This window comes from Pteropus medius, unplaced genomic scaffold (assembly GCF_902729225.1).
Source record: "Pteropus medius unplaced genomic scaffold, Ma_sr-lr_union100, whole genome shotgun sequence".
NCBI classification, from domain to species: Eukaryota; Metazoa; Chordata; class Mammalia; order Chiroptera; family Pteropodidae; genus Pteropus; species Pteropus medius.
This window is the reverse complement of record NW_024346667.1, coordinates 25,610,022-25,633,743: the sequence shown is the minus strand read 5'-3', so window position 1 is coordinate 25,633,743 and position 23,722 is coordinate 25,610,022. Positions and strand designations below refer to the sequence as shown.

The 23,722-nt window shown below is 35.2% G+C and overlaps 1 protein-coding gene across 15 annotated transcripts in view; it reads left to right on the top strand.

Moving 5' to 3' along the window:
- MARCHF1 (membrane associated ring-CH-type finger 1) overlaps positions 1-23,722 on the top strand; it is a 576,629-nt gene that overhangs the window by 526,777 nt on the left and 26,130 nt on the right. For 14 of the 15 annotated variants that reach the window (XM_039876297.1, XM_039876290.1, XM_039876301.1 and 11 more), the window contains one exon: positions 13,664-13,844. In XM_039876297.1, coding sequence (XP_039732231.1) covers positions 13,664-13,844 — 181 coding nt within the window. Of the gene's footprint in view, positions 1-13,663; positions 13,845-23,722 lie in introns of those variants that run through there. The other variant, XR_005655712.1, reaches the window with a different exon arrangement.

Genomic DNA, 23,722 nt, shown 5'->3' with positions numbered 1-23,722 from the left:
GCCATTGTGGACGTCACTTCGTCATAGAGTTTCCAGAAGCTGGAGCTGACACAACAGCACATAATACACACATACACATGTGTATATATATATGTGTGTGTGTGTGTGTGTGTGTGTGTGTGTGTGTGTGTTACATATACGTTTACACACGCACATTCCAGAAGTGACCTACTTATTTTATTTATCTTGAATCACGTTTAATGCAACACCATACTTGAGGTTTTCGCTTTCAACTTGTACTTTTCACTTTTGTAGTTTGTGCATGAAAAAGTTCTACTTCACCTTTCATTAAACTGTATATGGCAGTTACACATTTTAAAAATTTTTGTCTCTATTTTCACATAAGATGTCTGCTTCAGAGACATAACAGAAAGGCAAAGATTAACAGAGAAGAGATATACATAATGATTGCATCTGGCACACATAATTATTTAAATTCATTCATCTTGGGTATGGAGGAAAAATGCTATCAGTTTATCAGTTGCATTATTTGATAGTGAAAAATTCTGTCCAAGATGGAGAAAGATCAAAAGGTGATTAAAATATAAGGAGACAAATGAAGGCTAGCCATTGAGAAAGACCCAATGGACAGTGGTGAGAATTGGGAAAGTTCAGACACACCCTCAAATCCAGGTAGTTTAAATGCTTATGGTGTAGTTGAAGAGACCCCTTCAGGTTAGCAAACAACACGGTAAATTGGTTTTATCTTCTAGGAAACTGAAGTAGAATCTCATATACCAGCACGGAATCTCTCAATACAGATACTTGCATAGATCATAGATGTAGACCATATATGTCAAGTTGTATATATATACTTAAATTCAGATAGTATGTTATTCCTACCATTAGTGTCTGTGTGTGGGGTGGAGATGGGGGACAAAGTATTCTTTATACTTTTCTGTCTTTCGAGTAAATAGTATGTTGGGTGTAGAATGGAGACTCTCATTGATAAGGTTAATACCTGTACATTTCTATTTCTATATAATATATAAATAACAGTAAAAAGAAATCATTTGATTACTGTGTAAACAAACTATTACAAGGGTGGCTCCTGGAGCTAGTCAGGAAGGGAACAGGAAAGCAACTCACGTTGGCCAATAATAAATCAAGGCACTGTTACAAATTGTTCAAATATATAAATCTATCTAACATTTATGATTTGTTAACTTACTAGAGAATGAAAGAAAAACAGTGAAGTAGAATTGAAAAAATATTCTATTTTTAGTTTAACATTTCCTTTAGTGCTTATTATAGTAGTAGTGATTATTGTAAAGAAAATTAAAAATAGAGAAAATTCCTATTTCATTTAAAACTTAATTACCTGGATAGATAATCACAATTTAGATTTGGATATATTTTCTAATCTTTTTTGTGCATATAATTTTTAATAGGATTATACTATGTTTTCAGTTAGGTCTCTTAATGACAAGATAAAAAGTTCATGCACATAGCTTTTAAAGAATAAAATCTGTCAGAAAAAAGATCTTAGTGTTTTGGTCTAAATGGAAATTCTGTTCTATCAGGATTCTGAATAAGATATAAGTTTTATGATTTTATTTTTATAAAGCATTTTAAATTGGTTCCACAAAATTGTACTTTTTGTCCCATGATTGAGAAATAAATAATTGAGATTAACAAATGGTATGAGAATCCTTCTGGATATACACACTACATGCCAGGAAAATGTGGGTTTGGAAGAGGAAGGAGCAAGCACATTATTAGTTACGTATTTGTAATTCTGCTGCTAGCTGGAAAAGTATATTTCAAATGTAATTATTCCTCGAAATAATGGTTATTGGTAATGTTGATGCTGTTTGGAAAAATATCTTTCAAATATGATTATTCATTGAAATATCTCAAATTCAAGATAGTATTATCTATAAGAAAGTACGAAACTACTTCCTTCTACTTTTAAAAATGACTCTTTCCATACGGTGGAACTAAGTTAAAATTTAAATTATGAGCATTACGGTTTTCAAGTGGTACCTGTGGTAATAAACAAATGCTCAGAGACCTTATAAATAGATTGATCTTGAGCATCTGTCCTGAGAAGCTTTAATTAAAACCATAAAGTCAGTTTAGTCTGTTCTTTACTCCCATCGTCCCACAGCTCATCTCTCTCTCCTTTTCCCAAATTGATGCCTAAGTTGTATCAACTTTGCTTTTACTGTATCTCATTATTTTTTTCATTTTCACCACTATTACACTAGTTTTTGTTCTTGTTACTTTTGACTTTGACTATTATAATATTCTCTTCTTTTCTTTCTAATCTCGGAGGTAACACAGCTAGATTAATCTTTCTAATAATCTTACTTTCTTACTCAAAATTCTTTAGTGAGTTTCTACTCCAACTGAATACAGTTAAAACTTCTCATGTGTGTTGCCTGCGTGTGTGTGTGTGTGTGTGTGTGTGTTGGCACTGGATGAAGGAAATGTATTTTAGACTGTCCAAAATTTTATTTTATTTTTCAGCATTATATCCCAATCCACTACAGTCCTACCCAAACTTTTGTGTTTCTTTAAAACTTGCCACATACGTGACCCGATTACCGGGTCAATTCTACTTCTGAGCATTCACTGAAAAATATCTTCTATGTCTGGAGAGGTCTACCAACTTCCATCTCATCAGCCAAAATTCTACCCAGGTTCCAATTCCAGTTCACATAATTACATCTTCCATTAGGTTTAACCACTATCCCTACCCACAATCAGTACCTTATCTTTCTCTCCCTTGTATATATGACAGCGCTTGATATGGCACATATCACATTGTAACTTGGAATCTAGATAGTTGTGCAGTTGTCTAAGGTATGAACTGTCCAAGTATAAACTCCTTGTAGGGCAAGGACTGAGAATTATGCATCTTTGTATTTATCATAGCACCTTGTATAACCTTGCACATAGTACATATACAATAAATTATTTCTTGAGAGAATGATCAAGTAAATAAATGAACAAATTAATGAATAAAGACTGACCATTCTTTATTCAAAGTGGCTGGAACTGCTATAAAATATCACTGTTTTACCAAGAGATTCACTTGCTTGTGTAGAAAAATTCATATGCAGAAGCATATTTCTAATTCATTCAATGCATTCTTGGTTATCTGTAAATAAATTACTTTGTCAATTATCTGTGGCAACTTGAGACTTCTTCGATGTAATGTTCAGCCAGATAAGAATAATGAATGGACAAAAACAGAAGGAAGTCATGGCTGAGAATGAGGTTATGAGCATTCAACACTTCGCAATTACAAAGAAAGAGCTATTACAATATCGATTTGAATTAAGAATCTTTGCCACACATAGAAAAGAAAAAGACTAAAAAGTTATAATGATAATTTTCCAGATAGGTCTATTATTATGTATGTACCAAAGCCATATTCTGTATCTGACCAAATATATTTCTTTAGTTATATCTGCACAGAAAACAAATTAGTGTGTATTTATCTGTTCTTTTGCTTTTCCTTTTCACCTCAGTTGGTGTGTGCTGCTAATAAAAAATTTGACCTAATCACTTTAAGAATACCTGCTTAGAAATGTATCCAGTTTAATTTTGTCAGTCTTACAAACAAACCCAAAATATCTCAAAGCCAACATATAAAATGAATGTTTGCGATGTGTGAAAATATAGAGAAAATCATTACATCGGAATAGTCATTCAATGTTTATTATCTATTTACTCATCTACGTGTTGCCAAAATTATAAGGTATAATCTAAAAAGGTAAATACTATGAGTAAAATCAGTTCCTTTCCCCAGAAATAGATTGTGTTCCGAGCTCACCAATGGAGTATGGACAGGGCAGCAAAGTGATGGTTAACAGGGGAGGGATTATCTCAAAGGACACATTCTGTCTTTTGAGCTCTCCTAACCTGGAGGTTTTGGATAGTTTGAGCTGATCCTAAGACTAATGAGGAAAATCTGTTCGGTTGTTGGGTACACTTGGGGCTGGGACTCTTGGGGCAATGCATGCCAATACACAAGGGTAAAAATGTAATGTACTCCACGAACCCACGGAGACTTCAGAATGTCCTCAGAAAGGGCCTGGCCCACTAAGAGACAATCACTAGGCTAGACAGTAACAAAGACATCCCTGTGAGAATCCTCAGTTTCAATCAGTTTTAAACTGATATCAACAGGATTGAAGCATAACCAGAGGTGACGTAGGCTGCAGGAGGAGTGATTCAAATAGAATCTTCCCAGTCCATGACAACTCACGCAAGCAAAATAACTTTGAATTCAGATAAGGCTTGGCCTCCTCTGCTTTTATTATTGGCACAGCAAGGTGATCATTTTCTTCTCCACTGTTTTCCATCAGTGTGAAATCTAGTGAGAAGAAAATACTGCTGATTATTTGTGACTTTGGATCAGCTCCAGGATCAAATTAGGAGCCAGGGACATTGCTGTGTCCCTGTCGTTGTTGTTGATCACTCCCTCCAGCTCTGTGCAGATGGTCTGAGGTTTTGACCAAGTTAGTGGTGACAAATTAGGGCATGAAATTAAACTCAGGAAGTCATGCTCTGTATCAGGTTTTTTGAGTTGAAAATATTCCTTTGAGAAAACAAAACACTTTGAAAAATCACCATGTGTGAAAAGCTGTCACTCATCTGCAGATGTTAAGAAGATTGTAGATTCAGAATAACCAAAATTATGATTACAAAAATTGTATTAGCTGTCTACAAAATATTTTTATTCTTATGTCATATTTGCACTTTTAATTAGAGTTTCCAAGATACTTTCAGTCACAGGCTGAATGGTAGCATATAATGTTTATCTTCATTGATTTATAAGGTTTTTTTTTTTACTCCTGAAAATGTATGCTGATTCCATGTCAATAAGAGCTGCTGGAAACAACTGTTAGTAAGAATACTATTATTAAATACTATCCATCTTCTCCTTGGCTTATTAAATAATAGTTACTTCTCCTTTCTATAGCAGATCAGTTTGCTTGACTTCCTCTGATGCTCAGATAGGGTATAAAATTGGTACACCTCAGTCAGGTTCCTCAATGTAAATTAAGGAGTGCATGGTATGTGTAAAGATTATACATTTCTCACTTTCGTTATAAGTGAATTTTCCCGAAACATAAACAAAACAATGGTAGTCGGTAACAGTTTCTGAGAATTGCTAAATCATCTCACTAAGCTATCTCTTTCGGTCATAGCTTAAATTATACTATTCCCAGTCCATTTATGGTGATTAGCTATCTTTACCCTGACTTTTTAACACTCTCATCATATAATTTACTCTTAACATCATGCCGTTCTTTATATACAAAGAAGGTCTTGCCCCCTAAAAATTAATAAACGGGAATTTATTCAGCTCTTAATAGCAAAACTTAGGTAGATTAAACAATTAACAAGCAGCAAAGATTAGATCTGTGTGGATTAGTATTTAAGAGCAATGAAACCTTAAGAAATGGAGAGAGCATTGTAGGGAAAGAAGATCTAGAGGCTGTTCCATTAATGATGTGAGTCTTAGGATAGCTTGAATTGAGGTGTGATCAAGAGGGGAAGGTATCACAGGTATGAGATGATATTTGAGGAAATTCTCAGAGGCAGACATTTCCTGAATGTGGTAGGCTATTTAACCTTTATTGAGAATTAACTTAACAATCCTTTTAATTGTCCTATGAAGTAGATATTGCTATGTTCCTATTTATTGATGAGGAACTTGAAAATACAAGATTTAAGTAGTTTAAAAGACACAGATAGGCAGAACTATGCTTCTAATGCTGATTGTACCTTTAACAACCACACCAGTGTTTCCCAACATTTTTCACATCATGACACGGGCAGAACATGATAACATTTGTGAATTAACTGGAATTAATGGACAACACACCCAGGACCTTTAAACTTCCCTCTAGGCTGAGAGGAATCATGATCTTGGCACAGTGGTAATTTATTTGTGGCAAAACCCATAGTTTATTATCAGATAAATTCTGTACCGTGCTACAATGCCTGTATGTTAGGGATCAGTGCGAAATACAAACGGTTAGGCAAGGTAAATCTGAATTATGAAAGATCGTATGAAAACCAGGTGATGTCATTTGGATTTTATTTGATTGATGTTAAAGTTCTTGAAGAGTGGCAGTATAGTAAAAGGATCTGAATAATTGTATGTTTTAAGAATGATTTGTATGTTTTAAGAATGTCTTAAGAATGAGATATTTATGGAATAACCATCTTTGGGAAGAAAAGCTATTTTGGAGATGATGAGATGTAGAAAACAGTAAGTGTCCCTTTGGGGATATCTCATTATTGGAGTTAGAGAACTGGCTGAAGTATCTTGCTACTGGAGAAGCTGAAGTTGATTTTGGAGATGGATGTTTTTTTTAAAGTAGCAACCCCAGGAGCAATGCATGAAGTCGTGAGCCTACATTACCTCCATATAAAAGGGTCATCAGTGTAGAGGGGAAAAGTCAACGAGTCAAGTACAAAACTCCCAGGATAAGCAGAGGGAAAATGCTGATAAAGAAATGGGGGGTGGTGTGGTGTAGAAATCAGTCTGTGAGAAAGGAAGAGAAACAGAAGTGCAACATTAGAAAATAAATGAGAGGTCATGTGAGTCTAATTTCCCTTGCTCGAGTTTTTTTACACTATGCTTGCCATATAATCACCCTACTTATGCTTGAGTACTTTCAGTAATGGAAAACGTACACTCTCCTTGGCCAGCTTATAACATCTTTGGAAAGCTGTTCATTCCTTTAACTTTTATTCATTGGATCCAGCTGTAGGACAGAACAAAACCAGTTGCCTTTTCACAGATCTAAAGAAAGCTCTCCGATAATTTCCCTTCCCCTGCCTTTGTTTTTCCCCTCCAAGAAGTTAAATGTGAGGACTTAGTATTCCTTTTTATTTGTCCCAAAATGACTACACTTATACTTTAGGAGATTGCCCTTTTGACCTACATTTTTTAATTATGGTAGAAGAGTCTTAGCCATGAATTTACATTTATTGAATTCTATATTATTCCCCTATCATTTCTCACTGTCATATCTCACCAATCATATCATATTGTCATCTCACTTATCATATCTCCTTTATCATTTCTTACCTTCCCAGGCCCCAGAACCCTAACGTTTCAGTCTGATCTCCATAAGTAGTCACTATTAAACCCCTCTGATCATTTTATATGCCCTTCTGATTCCACTTTTCCCGACTGTAAGGGATGTAGTATAAGAGCAATGTCACGTGAGCCAACAAAGGGAGATGTTTCAAGAAGGAAGAGTTAGTCAATGATGCAAAAAGACAGGAAAGATGAAGAACTAGAAAAGTTTCTTAGACTTGACTGTTAGGAAGATGATGGTGAGTTAGCAGAAAAGTAATCTAAGTAGTAAGATAGATAAAGAAAATATTTTTCTTTTTTACATCACAATCCTTTAAGATGAAAAATGACAGTCTGTAAACTGAAATGCAGACATGGAAAATTGAGTTGCTTTTAATAAAAAGTGTGCAAAGCATTGCATTTATTACCTAGCAGCAATTTTTTATTGATTTTATTGATTATTTATATATTGGCAATAATGCCTTCATTCGGGATATTTATACTTTGCTGTATTTTCTCGTATGTCTTATTTGAGCTTCATAATAGAAATGTAAGATTTTACAGATGAAAAAATCAACTGCCTGAACACTTGTCTGAGCCCATTCAATGTATAGAAGAGTAAAGCTACATTCAATCTCAGTTTTACCACACACAGATCGAAATATATTCCCTCACCTAATTTTATTTGAGACATGTCTTTGACTTGACTGACCTTGGTATTCGAATGTGTCAGTAACTTACTCATCTGTGTGGAATCAGAATTCATGACCTTGACTATACAAGCATTTGCTCTAACCAACTTAACATACTAGCTGCTAAAGACTATTAGTTCCACAGAACTAAAAGTAATGACATAGATAAACCAAAGTAGTAGTAGTAACAGTAGTATTAATCTCATGATCCCTTGATAAAATTAACACATTAGCCATAATAAAATTAACAAACTTTGATTGCCTACTGTGTACCAGGTATGCACTCTTGTATCTTATTTAATCTTCGTGACACCTTAAGAGGTATTTTTAATCTCATTTTACACACGAGCAAACTAAGACCTTCTCCAGTTTACTGGAACAGAAAGGAAGGATGTGAGTCAGGATCGGATTTGCTTGCGAATCTCAAGCACCAAACAATTCCATATTTTTTTTTCCTGTGACAATGGAAAAAATACAGCAAAAGGGGTATGAAGTCATCCGTAAGGGACGTGAATACTCTACATACAGACAGTTTTTGTCCCATTTCCTCCCACTTTGAACATCAGCCTTTTCCATCATAGTGACTTCCAGTCTCCCAAACCCATTCTTTTCTCATAACACATTAACAGGAAGGTGGTTTCACTTATCCTCCTGCTCAGAGTGTGGACCCTATGACTGTCTGTATACTGCGTTCTCTGACGCATCAGAATCCTTCACTCCTTTGCCCTTCCCGTGTCTGACCTAGTGATCTCAAAATGTTGGATTACGCTACTGCTGACTGACTGCTGAACACTGCCAAGTCACAAAGCAATGTTAACAGTGTCTACTATAAATGCGTGCTGTCTAATCTCACCAGGGACCCCGTGGCTACTCCGCGATTCTAATATTCATGCTTGGTTAATTTTCCATCCCATTCGCCAAGTGGCTTTTTCTAATTATTTATAACCTCTATAAGACTTTAACCTTCTGCCTTTCTGCCTTCTCTTTAGCACACATGTTGTCTCCTATATTATGGAAGATAACAGGACCTCCCAGACCCAGCCACTATAATTTTCTCCGCCTCCACTACCTTTTTATCTCCACCTATCATTTTTCCTCTACCTCTTGCTCACAGCAAGATGTGTGTTTTCCTCCTGTGTATTATTCCACTTGCCCAGAGATATTCCTCTCCTCACTTCTCAAGAACCTCCATTTAACAAGGCATTCTCTTGCCTTTTTTTTTTAAATGCCTGCCTCTTTTTGACACCTTCACTTCTGCTTTATGAAAAAATAAAATGAAATAAAAATTAAAAATAAAATGTTTCTAGGCTGCTCTCCTTTCACTGCTCTGCTATATTTCTGAACAATGGAGCGATTATATCTCCTCACTCATTTACTTGATCGCTGACTTCTCACCCAGTGCTTAATACCTTTCAATATGGCATGGGCCCAACATACATTCCAATCATTTTTAGCCTAGTAAAGTGAATTCTTAGAATGAGTACCAAACTCTGAAGCATAATGATTAGTTTGAGTAAAGATTAACATACAAATTAAACCATTACAAGCATAGCTGTATCCATAATTACAGTGCTTAAAAATTATTTAGTTGGAGAGAAGTATAGAGAAAAATGTAAGTAGGGAAGTGAGAGACTTTGTCAGAAAGATTTGTCAGAATAGAAAGGGAAAAAAGGCATGGAATATGGGAAGAGTGGATAGGCTTGCACTTGAGATGTTGTCTGAAGATTACGGGGGCCACTGCCTGTGGGAGTCCCATATTAATGAATGTGCTTTACTGCCATAGCTAGTCGTGGAAACCAAGCAAAGTCCTCTACACTCTCTGTAGGCTGAGTCTCCCATCTCTTCCCCAATGTCACCGCAGGGTTCCAGATCCTTAATACCTAGGTGACTGTAATAGATATTCAAATGGGGTACCTGCCTGCACATTCTTTTCTCTCCCTCTCAATTTACCCTACTTGCTGACATTATAACCTGATTTTCTTTGCATCTAGCAAGAATAAAGATATGTGAATGAATGAAGTGATGAATGAATGAATGAATGAATGAAAAAAAATCCCAAAGTTATATAATCACTTTTTCTAAAGTATGCAAAAAATAATTACTATTCTACCAGAGCCAAGAAGCCTTGGCCAGGGAAGGAATGGGAAATAGTGAAGGTCATTTTAAGATACATGGGACAAAAAGAAAAAAAAAAAAGTCTGCTTTTCTTAAAATTCAAACATTAAGGAAATAACTTAATGTTACACACGCACACATACACACATACTTTACAAAATTTAATTTGCAGAATAGCATTTTGTGGTCTGCTTTTCACAGAAAGCTAGAAATTATATGGAAGTAGAAGTTTATTCAAGTTATAAATGGTGAAAGTCTCAACATATACTGATTAGACTATAAGCAGTCAGTCAGTTCACATACTAAAATGACAATAAAATTGACAACAATGCAGATCACCAACGATTTTATAGAATCACTCAAGTCACAAACTGTCTCCAACAGATAAAAATGCATCAAAACTATGAATATTTTTAAGTATATGCTGTGCTATTCTGAATAAAGGTTGCAATTTCCTACTTCTTTCCTGTCTGTTCGTCATCTTACTCAGCTTTGTGCTCTTTTGCCTTTTTGTTTCAGGTAGAGTAACCCCCTTCATTGTTCCCTGTAATGCAGGCCTTGTGGTGGAAAATTCTCTCAGCTTCTCTATGTCTGGAACCTTATGATTGCACTCATATGTGGACTAGAAAAATGAAAGCAACAAGCAAAAAATCAAATAAACAAAAACTCATAGACACAGTCAACCGCTTAGTGGTTACCAGAGGGAAGATGGGATAGAAAAGGGTAAAGGGGGTCGAATATATGGTGACAGAAGAGGAGGTGACTTTGGGTGGTGAACATACAATGCATTATACAGATGACGTATTATTGAAGTGTGCATTTGAAACCTATATAATTTTATTAACCGATGTCACCCAATAAATTTAATTTTAAAAAATTATGAATATTTTACAATGCAATTTTATTGTATTATTAAAATTGTTTTGTCTGCACAATTATTCTGTTGAAAAAGGCATGTTTTCGTTTTCATTTATAATTTAACAATTGCCATTTGTGCGAAGTATGTCAGTTTAAAAATTTGTTTAATTCTATCTGTAGGACTATCACATTATTTTTTTATTTCTAAGAGATAGTTGAAGTTTATATTTAGCTCTTAAATTTATTTAGAACAATCTCAACATGGTTTGAAGAAACTTGGAATCCAACATCGATTGGATAATTTAGAAAAAGTTCAAAGTCCAAAATAATGTAAAAATAAATCTTGTGAAGTGGGAATGAAAATGAACTAACCTGTTGATTTTTCCTATGGGAAATAATCTTATGAAAAAATAAAATGATATTGCTGGTGATGCTTCAGGTAACAGTTTCAGCAGAAATTTTTAAAAAGGAATCGATAAGACATAAGAAGTTGGACTGCAATCTGTAAACTACTCAGGTTGGTTTGAATTCAGTGATCAGCAAGGTCTTTGTTTAAATCTGCTTATGAATAAATTACTTTTTTCATGTCAGTAGAAAATCAGAGCCTCAGAGCCATCTTGGCAACTGTGCAGCATTTGACACGATCGTTTTTTAGTGATGAGTTATCAGATGGCATTAACTGCAAGTTTTATTTTTCAAATGAGGAATCGTGCCCCTTGTCCCTGCACACTGTTCATGGATCAGCGAGCTTCAGGGTCAGGCCAGGAAGGACTTTCACTTTTGTCGTGTGCTTCTCTGTGTAACCTATACTTCAACTTTCGTCCCTTGCAGAGGTTGGAGTGATTTTTTTTCTAAACTTTGCTTTGTTGATAATATTCATGCACTGTCTTTAACTCAGAATCACCATGTTTAAGGCAGGGATAAGCAAACATTTTCTGTAAAGGGCCAGATAATAAATATGTTAGTCTTTACAGCCACATGGTCTCTGCAGCAACTCTCAATTCTGTAGTTACAGTGCAAGCAAAGCTGTAAGTAATATTTAAAGAAATGTACATGGGTATGTTCCAATAAAACTTTATTTACAAATACATGCAGCTGGAAGAATTGGGCCATAATTTGCTGACTTCTGATCTAAGGGAGTATCTTCATGTGGAGGCAGGGAAATAAGAGTTTTGAGGACTTAGGAAATATCAACCTCTCATGCTGTATAATTCATTAGGTTTCGGAGACTCCAAGAATAAGTATTACAACAAAATGCAGCACTATAGAAACCCAGATTTGCTTTCACAGGTTGCTTTTATAATTATTCATAGTCTATTGACTGAACAATTCCTTTACTTGACAATCATATACTCCGCACCAATGATGTGACCAATACTCTATTGTCAATGGGTGCGATACAAAGTATACTAAGCCCTGATCCCTAGGACCTACACCTTTGGAAAGAAGTGATATATCAGGCTTCCATATTAAAAAAATAAGCTCTCAGTTTACTTTTAGTTTGTCCCCACCATGTCAGTCTTTTATATGTGCTTCTACATCCAACACTGCTACTTCCCAACTCAGTCTAGGGGAAGACAGACACTGATTTTGAACTTCTCTCCGCTCTCATCCCATTACTCCCATCCCAAGGAATTTGGAAGTCAGTGTTCCTTTTTGCTTACTTTATTATTATTTAAGAAAAGAGATTCAAAATACTAGCGTACTGTGTCATACTTCTTTATTTTGAGGTTAGGGGGAGTTGGATTTCAGTTCCTGTATCTCACTGCAGTAACAACCTGAGCAGTCATTTCGTTTCCCCTGGGAAGACAGCTGAGGTAGATAAACGTATTTTAAAAATTCACTCTTTAAAACTCATGCTTCTGGAGAATAGCACATGCAGACCTAAGAGGAAAGAGCGGTAGCGGCAATTTTAACATTTCTCCAGCCTGCCACTGTGACTCAGCAGAAAAAAAAGTAACTATATAGATATTTTTTAAATGGTCCATTCATTCCTATTTCTAATAGATTTCAAGCAGTATTTCTAATCCAATGTATTATCAACCTTAACAGCTGATTAAATCATAAGAATTGAAGTGCTAGGATTCGAATTCACAACCTTGAGGTAAGAAAAGATTATGTCATCCGATGAGGAAAACAAAGTGTTTTTTTTTTAATTTGACGATGAGAATAATGATAATGCCGTAGACGGTGAATCTATAACACTAGAATTCATAATAATTCAGTAAACTAGTTGAACTCTGAATTCCTTAGACTATGTAGTAATTAATATTTTAAAACAATAGGATTTACTGTATTTGAACTTTATGTAATCAGTAATTTTTGTGTCTCTTATACAAGAATGATTCTTGACTATTTAGGCCATTCATTATGACCAAAATGGGTGAATCTTCCTAGAAAAACCTTTGTAATTATTTCCAAGCTGCAACTTTTTGTATTCACTTTATCGTTTGGTAATATGTTAATTTTTTCAGAATTCTTTCACCTTGGTAGAATACCGATATGTACTAAATTATATATCATGCTCTTATAAAATTATCATCAAAATAAAAAAAAAATGAAGTTACCAGATTACAACATTCCTTAGAATACTTATAAGTCATAACTTGTATATGTGAAAGAAAGTTTATTTCATAGACACTGACCTATTAACTAGATTAAGCTGAGGATATAGCTCAATAGTTAAAATTGGCTTCAGTATAAGACTGTGCCAATGTCTAACGCCTTATAACATGACTTACAAGTCCAGCAATGACTCTGCAAATGAAAGAAAAGTAATATGGGCCATAGGTTCAACTCTAGCATCAAGTGGAGTGAAATAAATGTTCATGCATGGTAAATCTTGGGTTGCAGTTTCTGAGACAGCTTAGGGTGAGCGAGAGAGGAAGTCCAGGGATGAGAAATATTCTCTGAGAGATCTCATCCCAGCTTCTGTGTCCTTCCCCAGGATCTGTCACTGCGAAGGGGATGAAGAGAGCCCCCTCATCACACCCTGTCGCTGCACAGGCACCCTGCGCTTTGTCCACCAGTCCTGTCTCCACCAGTGGATCAAAAGCTCAGACACGCGCTGCTGTGAGCTCTGCAAATATGACTTCATAATGGAGACCAAGCTCAAACCCCTCCGGAAGGTATGGTATCTGCAGGAACTGGTTTGAAAGACAGAACTTGCAAAGCAGCTTGCTTTAAAAAGTAATTTCTTTCTCCAATAAGATTTGGCTAACCTGCTAATATCCATGTCTTGTATCGGGCTGAGTATGTATAATGCAGCCAAGTGTTTGCAGATAATCCTTCCTTCTTCTCTGTCTTATATTCTAGGGCCTCTGAGTTTTATATCACTCTTCAAAGTCAAAAAAGTATGAGTGTAGGTATATGTGGATATACGCAAAATATACTTGTAATTCAGTGAATTGATGGTAAGAGCAAGAATGTTGTACTTATGGAGGTCAGTTCCTAAGAAGGTTAGATAACGGATTACATTAAATGATATGAGCTCATCTAATTTCTTGAAAGTCAGGCATTAGGTAATAGAAGGGAATAATTTCTCCTATAAGATGTGGACACTTATAGGAGAAATTTGTGTTTGCCTTTGTTCGATGGTTCATGTATAATTAGAGCAGTTCGGAAGAAAAGGTATTATTTTTTACATTGTGCATCAAACTGTAAGAGAGAGGTAAGTATTTTTTATCTATAAGCTTAATCTTTAAATTCCTCATTTATGTTATATTTTTCCTTAAAATGAAGGTAAAAATATGAGCCAAATATAAAGTTAGCGTTTCATTCAAAACTAGCAAAGGAAAACCTGTAGAGGATGCAAAGACAGTGAACTTTATGTAATTCCTGCCTTAGAGTATGGAGACTGCAATTTAAATAATGAATCTGCCTAGAGCTGCTTTTTCATTTAAATTAAGTGCAAAGAAAAAGTGGATTAAAAAGAACGTTGCTTGGAAATAAACATGATGAGTCCCGAGATAAACAGAGATGTAAAGCAAATAAGAATATTCCAGTAGGCATCTGACTGGTGGCTGGCCATCACAATTCTTCATCAAATCTGTAAATTATGGTGAGGGCGAATAGCATTCTCTACTTTTGTGGTAGCCTTGATTTTAAAAGTTGGCAATGGTTTAAAGATGTCAAAACTGATGCAAAAAAAAAGCCTTTGGGATGCATGTTGTCTTTTTTTAAAACATATGGGGTGACCTGAGTGCCAAAATGTGTCAGTCCATGCCTCTGGTCCCAGAGCAACCAAATGCCAGAAATAGAAATGGATCTTTACTCCTTGCCCTTTGCTTTATTCACTGAGCAGATGCTGTGTGCTGTCTCGAGTAGCTAAATGACACATTGTACTCCACGATTCTGTAAATTTCTCTTCTAACCCCTCAGGGAACTACAAATTGTTGCAGAGCATCTGTATATTTCTCCGTAGTCTTTTTCTTAACCAATATCTATATAAAATTTTCATTTCAACTTTGTCAAAAATAATATTTCAATTTGAGAGCAACAATCTAGGATAATAAAATATTCACATTTTCTCTTCTTCATACTATCTGCCCCTCCCTTATGTTTTGTATAATAAATAATACAGGAGTCTGTACGGAACTTGAAAAGTCTTCTTCTACCTTCAGCTTTTATAGAATCAACCCTTACATATAACTTTGATCTTTTCTTAGTATTCCGTTCTCAGTAATTTGCAATCCTATCAGGAAATTTTTTTTCTCAACTAACCTGTTTATAAACCAGAGAAATGCAGTGAAAACATCTGTCTTTTTGAATGACTATGAATATTCATTGTGTACTAAGAAGTAATAAATATCTTCTTAGTAATGAATATGTGGCGGCAACCTAGTGGGCATCTACTATCTGTTGATTAATGAAATACCCTAGCTTTTTTTTTAGTATTTCCTTTGATTGGTCATAAATATGGATAAAGGACAGCATGTCATCATCCTTTATTTTTAATAACATTTATGTATCTATAGAGAATTTTGAATCTAATCCAGAGGTCACTTCCTGACAGCCCACAGATGTGTTTTATTTGACCCACAGAGCTTAAAATTTGAATTACTTATCAATATTTAACTATGTGATTATTTCATGTAAATAATCCATCTTCATATCTGTATTTACTAGAACCACATTTCCACAAGACAACAACCAGTAGAGCTAAATGGTGACTGGTCTTTTTAAAAGGCTATTTGCTTTCCACTTTTCCACATTTCTCATCCCTTTCTCTCTTTCTGATCCTGAGACCTCGTGCCATCTCCATTCATCTGAGTGCCTCTTAGGTTCTAGTGTAGGGAATCTGAATTTTCAGCTCCTTCCTGGTCTAACACATGAGTCCTAGACATAAGAAACCTACATTCTATTCCTGCCTCTATGATTTGTGGGCTTTAAAAACTTAGAAAAAGTATTCCACACTTTCACTTTCTCCTTTAAACCTATGAGGCACTGGGATAACACTTAAACAGCAGTATTCAAAATGACTTTTCATTCTGAGATGGTGTAAATTATACAGATATGAAGAATTTTTAAGCTGTTCTAGATGTTGTTTTGATGACACTAAGATTCGTCAACGGTTTTCTTTTGGCAGTCTTTAAGAGGTCACTAAGAATGACAGGCATAGCATTTGGTTAGAATATATTCAAAGTACATCCAATTAATTGCTCTCACCTCAGTAACTATTCCACTACTGTTTATAACAGTCAAAGATGAACTACATGACCAATTAATTTAGCTAATGATTCTGAATTTCTACCATTAGCCAATAGAGACGAGAGGTTCTATTTCGATGAAATGGCTTCTTAAAGTAAAAAGGTTCAAATCTTCATAGCCTGACAAACCTTGGGACTTAATAGTTAGTCTCTAAAGATACCAGTAAAGCCTTACTTCATTAATTGTTACTATTACTACACCAAAATCTATAGTTAGTGAATTCATCAAAGTACCCTAATGTTTCCAGAAGAAAATCTTTAAAGTCTAAATAAAATCAAGAGTTTATTTGAGAAAAAGCAATTTTCATGATCTTTAAGTCAGTAGCTCAGCTACTTTTATGACACTCAAGAAAAGCCCCTCTAATCTACTGAGTTATGAGGTCAAAAATAATTCTCAGGGCCCAGAAAAGCCAAAAAGTCAAAAATATAGAAAGCAGAGTGACAACTCAGTGAAATTTGGCAATGGACACAACATTGGTTAGGAAGCAGAAAATAGTCTGTTCTGAAGCTGAAGAATTTCTGGGGTTTAGGTTTGACTCACTCCTGAATGAGAGGACAGCAAATGCTGCTGACAACCTTATGTCCTCCCCTAAAATATTTCTTTATGTAGTTTTCCATATACAAACTATTTGACAAATACATTATACAAAATATTCAACTCTAAAATGAGGCAGCGAATCAATCACTTTTGCTTTAGTAACAGTTAGGTTGGACCATATGCATTTGTCATTTTTGCAGATCAAAAACAGTTGAATATTGAAAAGTTCATAAAATATAAGTTCTTTGTGAACCTATTATGCCAAGTAAAAAAGAATAATCTTTTTGACATGACTACATTTCTACTATGGCTTACAATGCTTTAGTCGAAATGTATTTTAAAAATAAAGAACTGTATTTGACAAATACCTTGTTAATTCCTTCCTTTCCTTAGTTTGATGTAGCACGCCATTTTTCCAAAGAGCCAAGAGCCAATGTGAGTCAACTGCCCAAAGGTTATTATTGTCTCTCTACTGAGCTGGAGGTCTTGCAATTCATGCCTTACAATTGGACAGGGCAGGGAATATGGCCAGATTCCTAGCAAGAGTCCTCTAGTACCCTGCTGAATAATGTTGCCTAATCACACATAAGAGAAATTCAGATGCATCATTTACTTATCATTACAGGGATTGCAATTTCCCTAATACAACCACCACACACTGAATTTCTACTATGTGCCAGATATTTAGAATATATCACTTAATTAATTTAATCCTCATTACAACCCCATTTTATGTAGACATCCATAAGCCCATTTTACAGATGAGGAAAATGAGACACAGTATCAAATTTAATATTACACACTCCAAAGCTCCCTGATTTCTAAAGCTTGTGCTTATAGCACTGTGACTCACTGCCTTAAATAGCCAAAACTCTCTCATTTTAAGCACCAAAATGTTAGTTTCTATTTAAACCATTTCTAATGGAAATCTTTCAAAACAAATTTTTATTTAAGAATTTTTAATCTCCCTTCTTAAACCTGAATGTTTTACCCAGTGTATTTTCCTAATACTTAACTTTAGTTAAGTTAAACATCAGTTATTTTGCAGGCTGAAGAACATTAACAACTCTGTAGCTTGAAACACATATAAAGCTGTTTATCCTCATTCTCTTTCCACCAGTCTGCTGTGTTTTGAAAGCCCTTCTATGCTTTTTCATTGTTTCTCTTTCTTCCCTGCCCTCAGAGCATCCGCTGTCACTTCTCTGATCCTTCAGTAGCCCTCATTCAACATTTTTACATAGCTACTGCTTTTCTACTTTAAATAAACAAACAAACAAAAAATTCAAGAGTTATAGAGTTAGGGCTACAAAAAGTCCAAGTCAGTTCTAGATGAATTGCTACAAGATTCTCTTTTGATCATTGGCAAGAGTTTCAGTGGGTATGAACATTCTAGTGTCGTTCTCAGATTCCTGGATCCTTTCTTAATTCTCAGTGTTAACTCAAATTACTTGGGATTGCATGATAAGAAAGCCTTCAGCAAATGAAGTTTTGATGTCTCCAGGCTGTTCTCCTATAATCAGGGCCCAGTTTGAGGGGAGTAGATTTGCTGTTTCATTTCTTCACAAACATGTTAGCCTACAGGCAATGAAAATCTCTGCTCTCGTATGAGGCAGGCAAATCTTTCTTTGTACTTGTAAAAAAAAACAGCTATACTCATAATTTGCAATTCATGCTCATTCTCTCATCCTATTGCTATGTTTCTGCGTCATTATAATATGAGTCCTAAGGGTAGTCGAAGTGATTTAGAATACTCTTAGGAAATGATGTTTTTTTTTCAAACTCATACTCTCCAAATTTGTTGTAAGTTTTCCACAACAAATTTCTCACGGTCCAATGGTGATTTTGTCTAACACTTCCAAACACTTCCCTTTACCTTCTCACTGCTTCATTCAAGAGAAAGAGGAACCCAGCAGGCAACTTAGCTGATTGCAATGGAAAGGGTTAGTAAACTACGAAATAACAAAAAGAAGATTATTACAAGAAAGGTATTTCAACTCAATTGAAGCATTATCTTTTCCACTAAAATGTCTTCCTTGTTTTTGTTTTATTGCCTTAACACATTCATATTCTCAGAACTACAACTGATATTTCAAGTAAAATAATATTCCAGTGTGAGTAGATGATTCCAACATGTGTTATGTCAAATTATTATGAGATGGAAAATACCAGTGACTCATGTTTGTTTCTAATAGATACTTGGGGTTTATCACATGGACTCATCCTTTTGTATTTGTAGAAACACTGACTTTCTTCCTTTCTTTCTTTTTTTTTTTAATTTTTTGCTGTTTATTTATTAATTGTAGGTCAATTAGTCTTTAAATTTTCAAAAACAAAAAAATTGTGTTGTCAACTGCAATAGATATTACAGAATAATTTTTGCAAAGTAGAAATATTCTTCTCTGGACAGAAGAAGAACTTATCCTTTTGTGATGCTTGCATTCATAAACACAGAGTTCCCTCCAGGCAGATTTGAGCCCATACCAGTAGGAAACTGTGTTCCGAATGATTCTTCTGAAAAGATTCTAATGATACCCACTTCACTCATTCACTGAACTCACTGTGCTATCTACTATGTGCCCGGTGTGTTCAGTAGTGAACCAGATAGGAAAAAACTCTTGCTCGCAGAGAGCATATGGTCTACTGCAAAAAAGATGAAAAGGGATGAATTTCTTACAATATTTTGTAGTAAATTCGAAAGGCATGGTAGTCAGTGGGTAGTGCTATGGGGATCAAGAATTTTCTGAAACTCCAGAGAGAATGGTAAAGGTAATTCAAAGAGAACAAGCCATCATATGTTCAGTCTTTACTTATGAGGCCATTCATATTAAAAGGTTTTTTTACAGTAACTATAAACACATAGCAAGATGACTCTCTTTTCTCTTTTATTCTCCATGTTTCACATAACCTAGCCTAATCAGGAAGGCATTACTTAGCAGTTGACTATCCAGGACATTGGGGAGAAAGAATTGGGAATACAAAGCAGGATCTGACAGAGTGTCTCAGAGGAGACAAACAAAATCCCTGAATAATCATTGTGGCTGGAACTTTTCTCTTCTATACTTCCTTATTAGTAGATGCAATCATATTTTTGTCTACTACTTCAGTTCTCTTTCTCTCTTTGAAAATTAGCACTTGCAGAACATAACCTCACGTGCTTGGTAAGAATGTCGCCTTGTGTTACTCTTCCAGATATGAAGAAGAAACACTTAAAATACATTACAGAAGTCTTTAACAGGATATAGTTCCGTCCTTGGGAAAAATCCAATTTTATTTTGACAATGACAAGGGACACAATGGAACTTCTTTTATATACTGTGTATTTTGATATTTGAAACATAAACTGTGGTTAAAATGACAGAATCGATATTATAGTGATCCATATGGAAAACAGAAAAGCATCAAATTAGAATGTGCAGAAGCATATGTACATCCATGTGTGTACGTGCACACACACAGTTACAAATATAAGTTTTCCCTAAAGCATCATCTTATGATTAAGTTTTTATGGGAAAGAAATTATATTTGTCTTTCATTTTAATTTTTCTTAAAATGATATAATGATTGAGTTTTAAATTACTTTTATATTTTAATCTTCCTTTAGCTAAAAATTTTTCTTTCTCAGCTGGGATTTTTTTCTTAATTTATTATTCCACATTCTCAAATCTTGGCATGAAATATAAGAAAGAATCATAAGGCACTGAAAATCAACATGGCTTTTTTTTTTTTCGCTGTTTATTTATTTCTTAATTATAGTGTTCTGTGCTGACGACAAGATAAATCTTGATGTGATACTTAGATATAACCTCTCAAACTTCTGACTCCAAATTTGGTTACTTTTTTAATTGAAAATTATTGAGTTAACATTGATTAACAAAATCAAATAAGTTTCAAGTGTATAATATGGCTTTCTTTAAAGCAAATATTTTAGACAAGTCTGATTCCTTTTCTATCGAATTGACAAGTAAAAGAGAAATAAGGAAAACTTTGATATGATTTATCTGGGAGGATGGTGTCTAGCCCCATTGTGCATGTGTTAACAAGCCTGTGTGATATTATCAACATTTTAAGGAGCAAGATGGCTGAAAGGCTTCACTCCAAACAAGAACTAATCTCTCACAAGCCTGCTTCTTTCCAATTTTCTACTTTTCTCTAAATGGTACCATAATGTAGCCCTTCCTCCTGTGTTTCCCACATGGATATACCACCCACAGCCTCAGTGGGTGTGCTGTTTTCTTGCATATGAGTGCTGGCTGGCTCTGATCTTCACTGTAACTTCCAACTCAGCCTCCCAGCTCCTGAGGAAGGCCCGTGAACCAAGGCCTGGTTATCAGAAAGATATTTCTAAACACCTTTAATGGGTAGACTCAAGTCAAAAAGACCAAGTTCAAGAATTAACATATTTCTGTAAGAAAAAATCATCTTCCACCTTTCCTCATAACCCACATCTTCTGTCTTTCTTTTGAGTGTCCAAATTTCCAAATCACAGACAGTTAACAGATGACTTTGGGGAAAGAAATTTAGCCCCCAGCTTACCCCTTGGATTTAGTTCAATGAACACCTCAACCAAAGTTATCACAACTTAAGAGTTCCTGCTCCTCAGAGGCCATCATTTATCTTCTTCAAAAATCATTCAGATTTTTGTGGAAATTGGAGGATGTCAGGACTTACAATTTATACAATCCATGTGCTAGTTAAACAATTCCAGTGGGAGAGAAAGAATGACTTTTCCAGTATTTTTTTAGGAAGCAGTCATGACATTTGTATCAGAACTTGACAAAGAAAGCATAATTGGTTAAGTTGTATACATTTTAGGCACCCGTCTATTAAGAAAAACTAAAAAGTAGATTTTTTTAATCTTAGAAATTGTGTAGCTAATAGAAAGCATTCCATAAAAGACTTGAAAAAGAAAATTGAGCAAATATTCCAGAAACTAAAATAAAAGGGCAAAAAGAACAAAACAATTTGTTAAAAAGCTTTAGTAAAAGTAGTCTAGAATTAAATTAAGAAAGTTTCCAGATACTAAAAATACAAAGAAAATTATTTAAAGAAATAATGCAAGATGCTTCTGAAAAGGAAGGCCGTATTATCCAGCACAAATAAATAATGACTTCGATAAAGGTATTTGACTGTAGAAATTTAGAATAACAGGATAAATAAAAATAAATAGTAAGTTCTGGAAGCTTTCAAAGGGTTTCTGATCATTTCATTGTAATCAGAATTATGGTAGCCTTCTCAACAATGCATGCCTAAGAGATGGTGCAGTAAGAACTTGAGTGTTCTGATATATATTCAACCACAATTTTAATACTCAGCAAATATACCTATAAACTAGAAAGAGTTGATTGAGAAATCCTAATGTTTAGGACTGAACTTTGGCATACTTCCCAAATAATATGCCTATTTTTCAACCTGCTATATAGTCAGCAAGTCATTGTTGATGCCATGACTGTTCATTTTTCCCTTCTAAAGGTACTTCTAAAAAGCAATGTTTCCACTTGTCCACTGACACCCTTTAAATGATTCATAGGCTTAGAGCGATGGTTTTTGCCTCTAATAGACACAAAGCCTCATGAGTAATACTGGCCCTTAATGCAGGTGATGGGTCCATCTATTATGCTTCCCTCTCTGTTACCCAGCAGAAAGAAAATGAATGTCAATTGGAAGAAAGACTTTCTTTGTTCTTACTCATATTCAAGAGCACACTCTGACAGGTTACCTTGGCCCTGTACATGTTGCAGCTGTCATTGTCCGCACCCATTTATGCCATTTCAACACATAGAGCTTAGGCTAGCGCTCTCAACTTTGCTATTACAGAGGCCGTTCCTCTGCTCCTAATACGTGTCCCTCCAGTCCCAATTCCCTTCCATGACCTTAAAGCCAGGAAACACAAAGGGACAGCCAGCCTAGCCACGGTATGTCTCCTTCACTCAGGGCCCATCTCCAATAATATCAGATGGTTCACAGAATGAGAAACTATGTTGAAAACAAAACTCATTCTGCAGTTTAAGCCCAAGAAAAACAGAGCTCTATTTACCTTTAAAAAGTCATTTATGAAGGGAAAGTCCAAACTTCTCTTTCAAAATTGCTTTATGGTAGTTTTAGGAAGAAGAGTATCAACACTGTATACTAAGAACAGTGTCACAAAGGGGTGCTTGCTGGGGGAAGGAAGCAAGCTTGTTCAGTAATGTAGGTTTTCAGTAACAGGCTTTATCTTGAAGGCGTGATACTTTCCAGATAAATCTCTTCTCAGCCCTGCCGGAATAATTGAACCGGGGGCACGTATGTTAGCAGGTTTTGTTTTCTTTTCAACTACTAACTAGCTCTGTCATGGTAATCCTTGTGACGCTTACTATTTAAGAATATGCAATATGAGCAAGTGATATTCCTCATAGAGAAGCTTTGTAGGAGACTGCTGGGGAAGTCAACCGAATCTGGGCAAAGTACGTTTTTCTTAGCACAACTGCTTTTCAGAGAATATGCAGGAACTCCTGAAATTCTGCTGGGTGTGTGATGGCTTGCAGGAGAGGGGGACAGACTCAAATAAAACCCTTGCACTTTCTGCCTTCTTCCTGCGTTTCTGCCTGAATGTCTTGGCCACCTAGATTTTTCATCCTTTTTTCCAACACGACTCATGATAAAAAGTGAGAACTAATATTTTATATGTCAGGTAACACTGCCTTGCAGTGGAATTAGTTTTCTTCTAACCTAATTTGGTAGATAGTTTGTAATCTTGACATACTAGAAGGTCCTGCATTGCCAT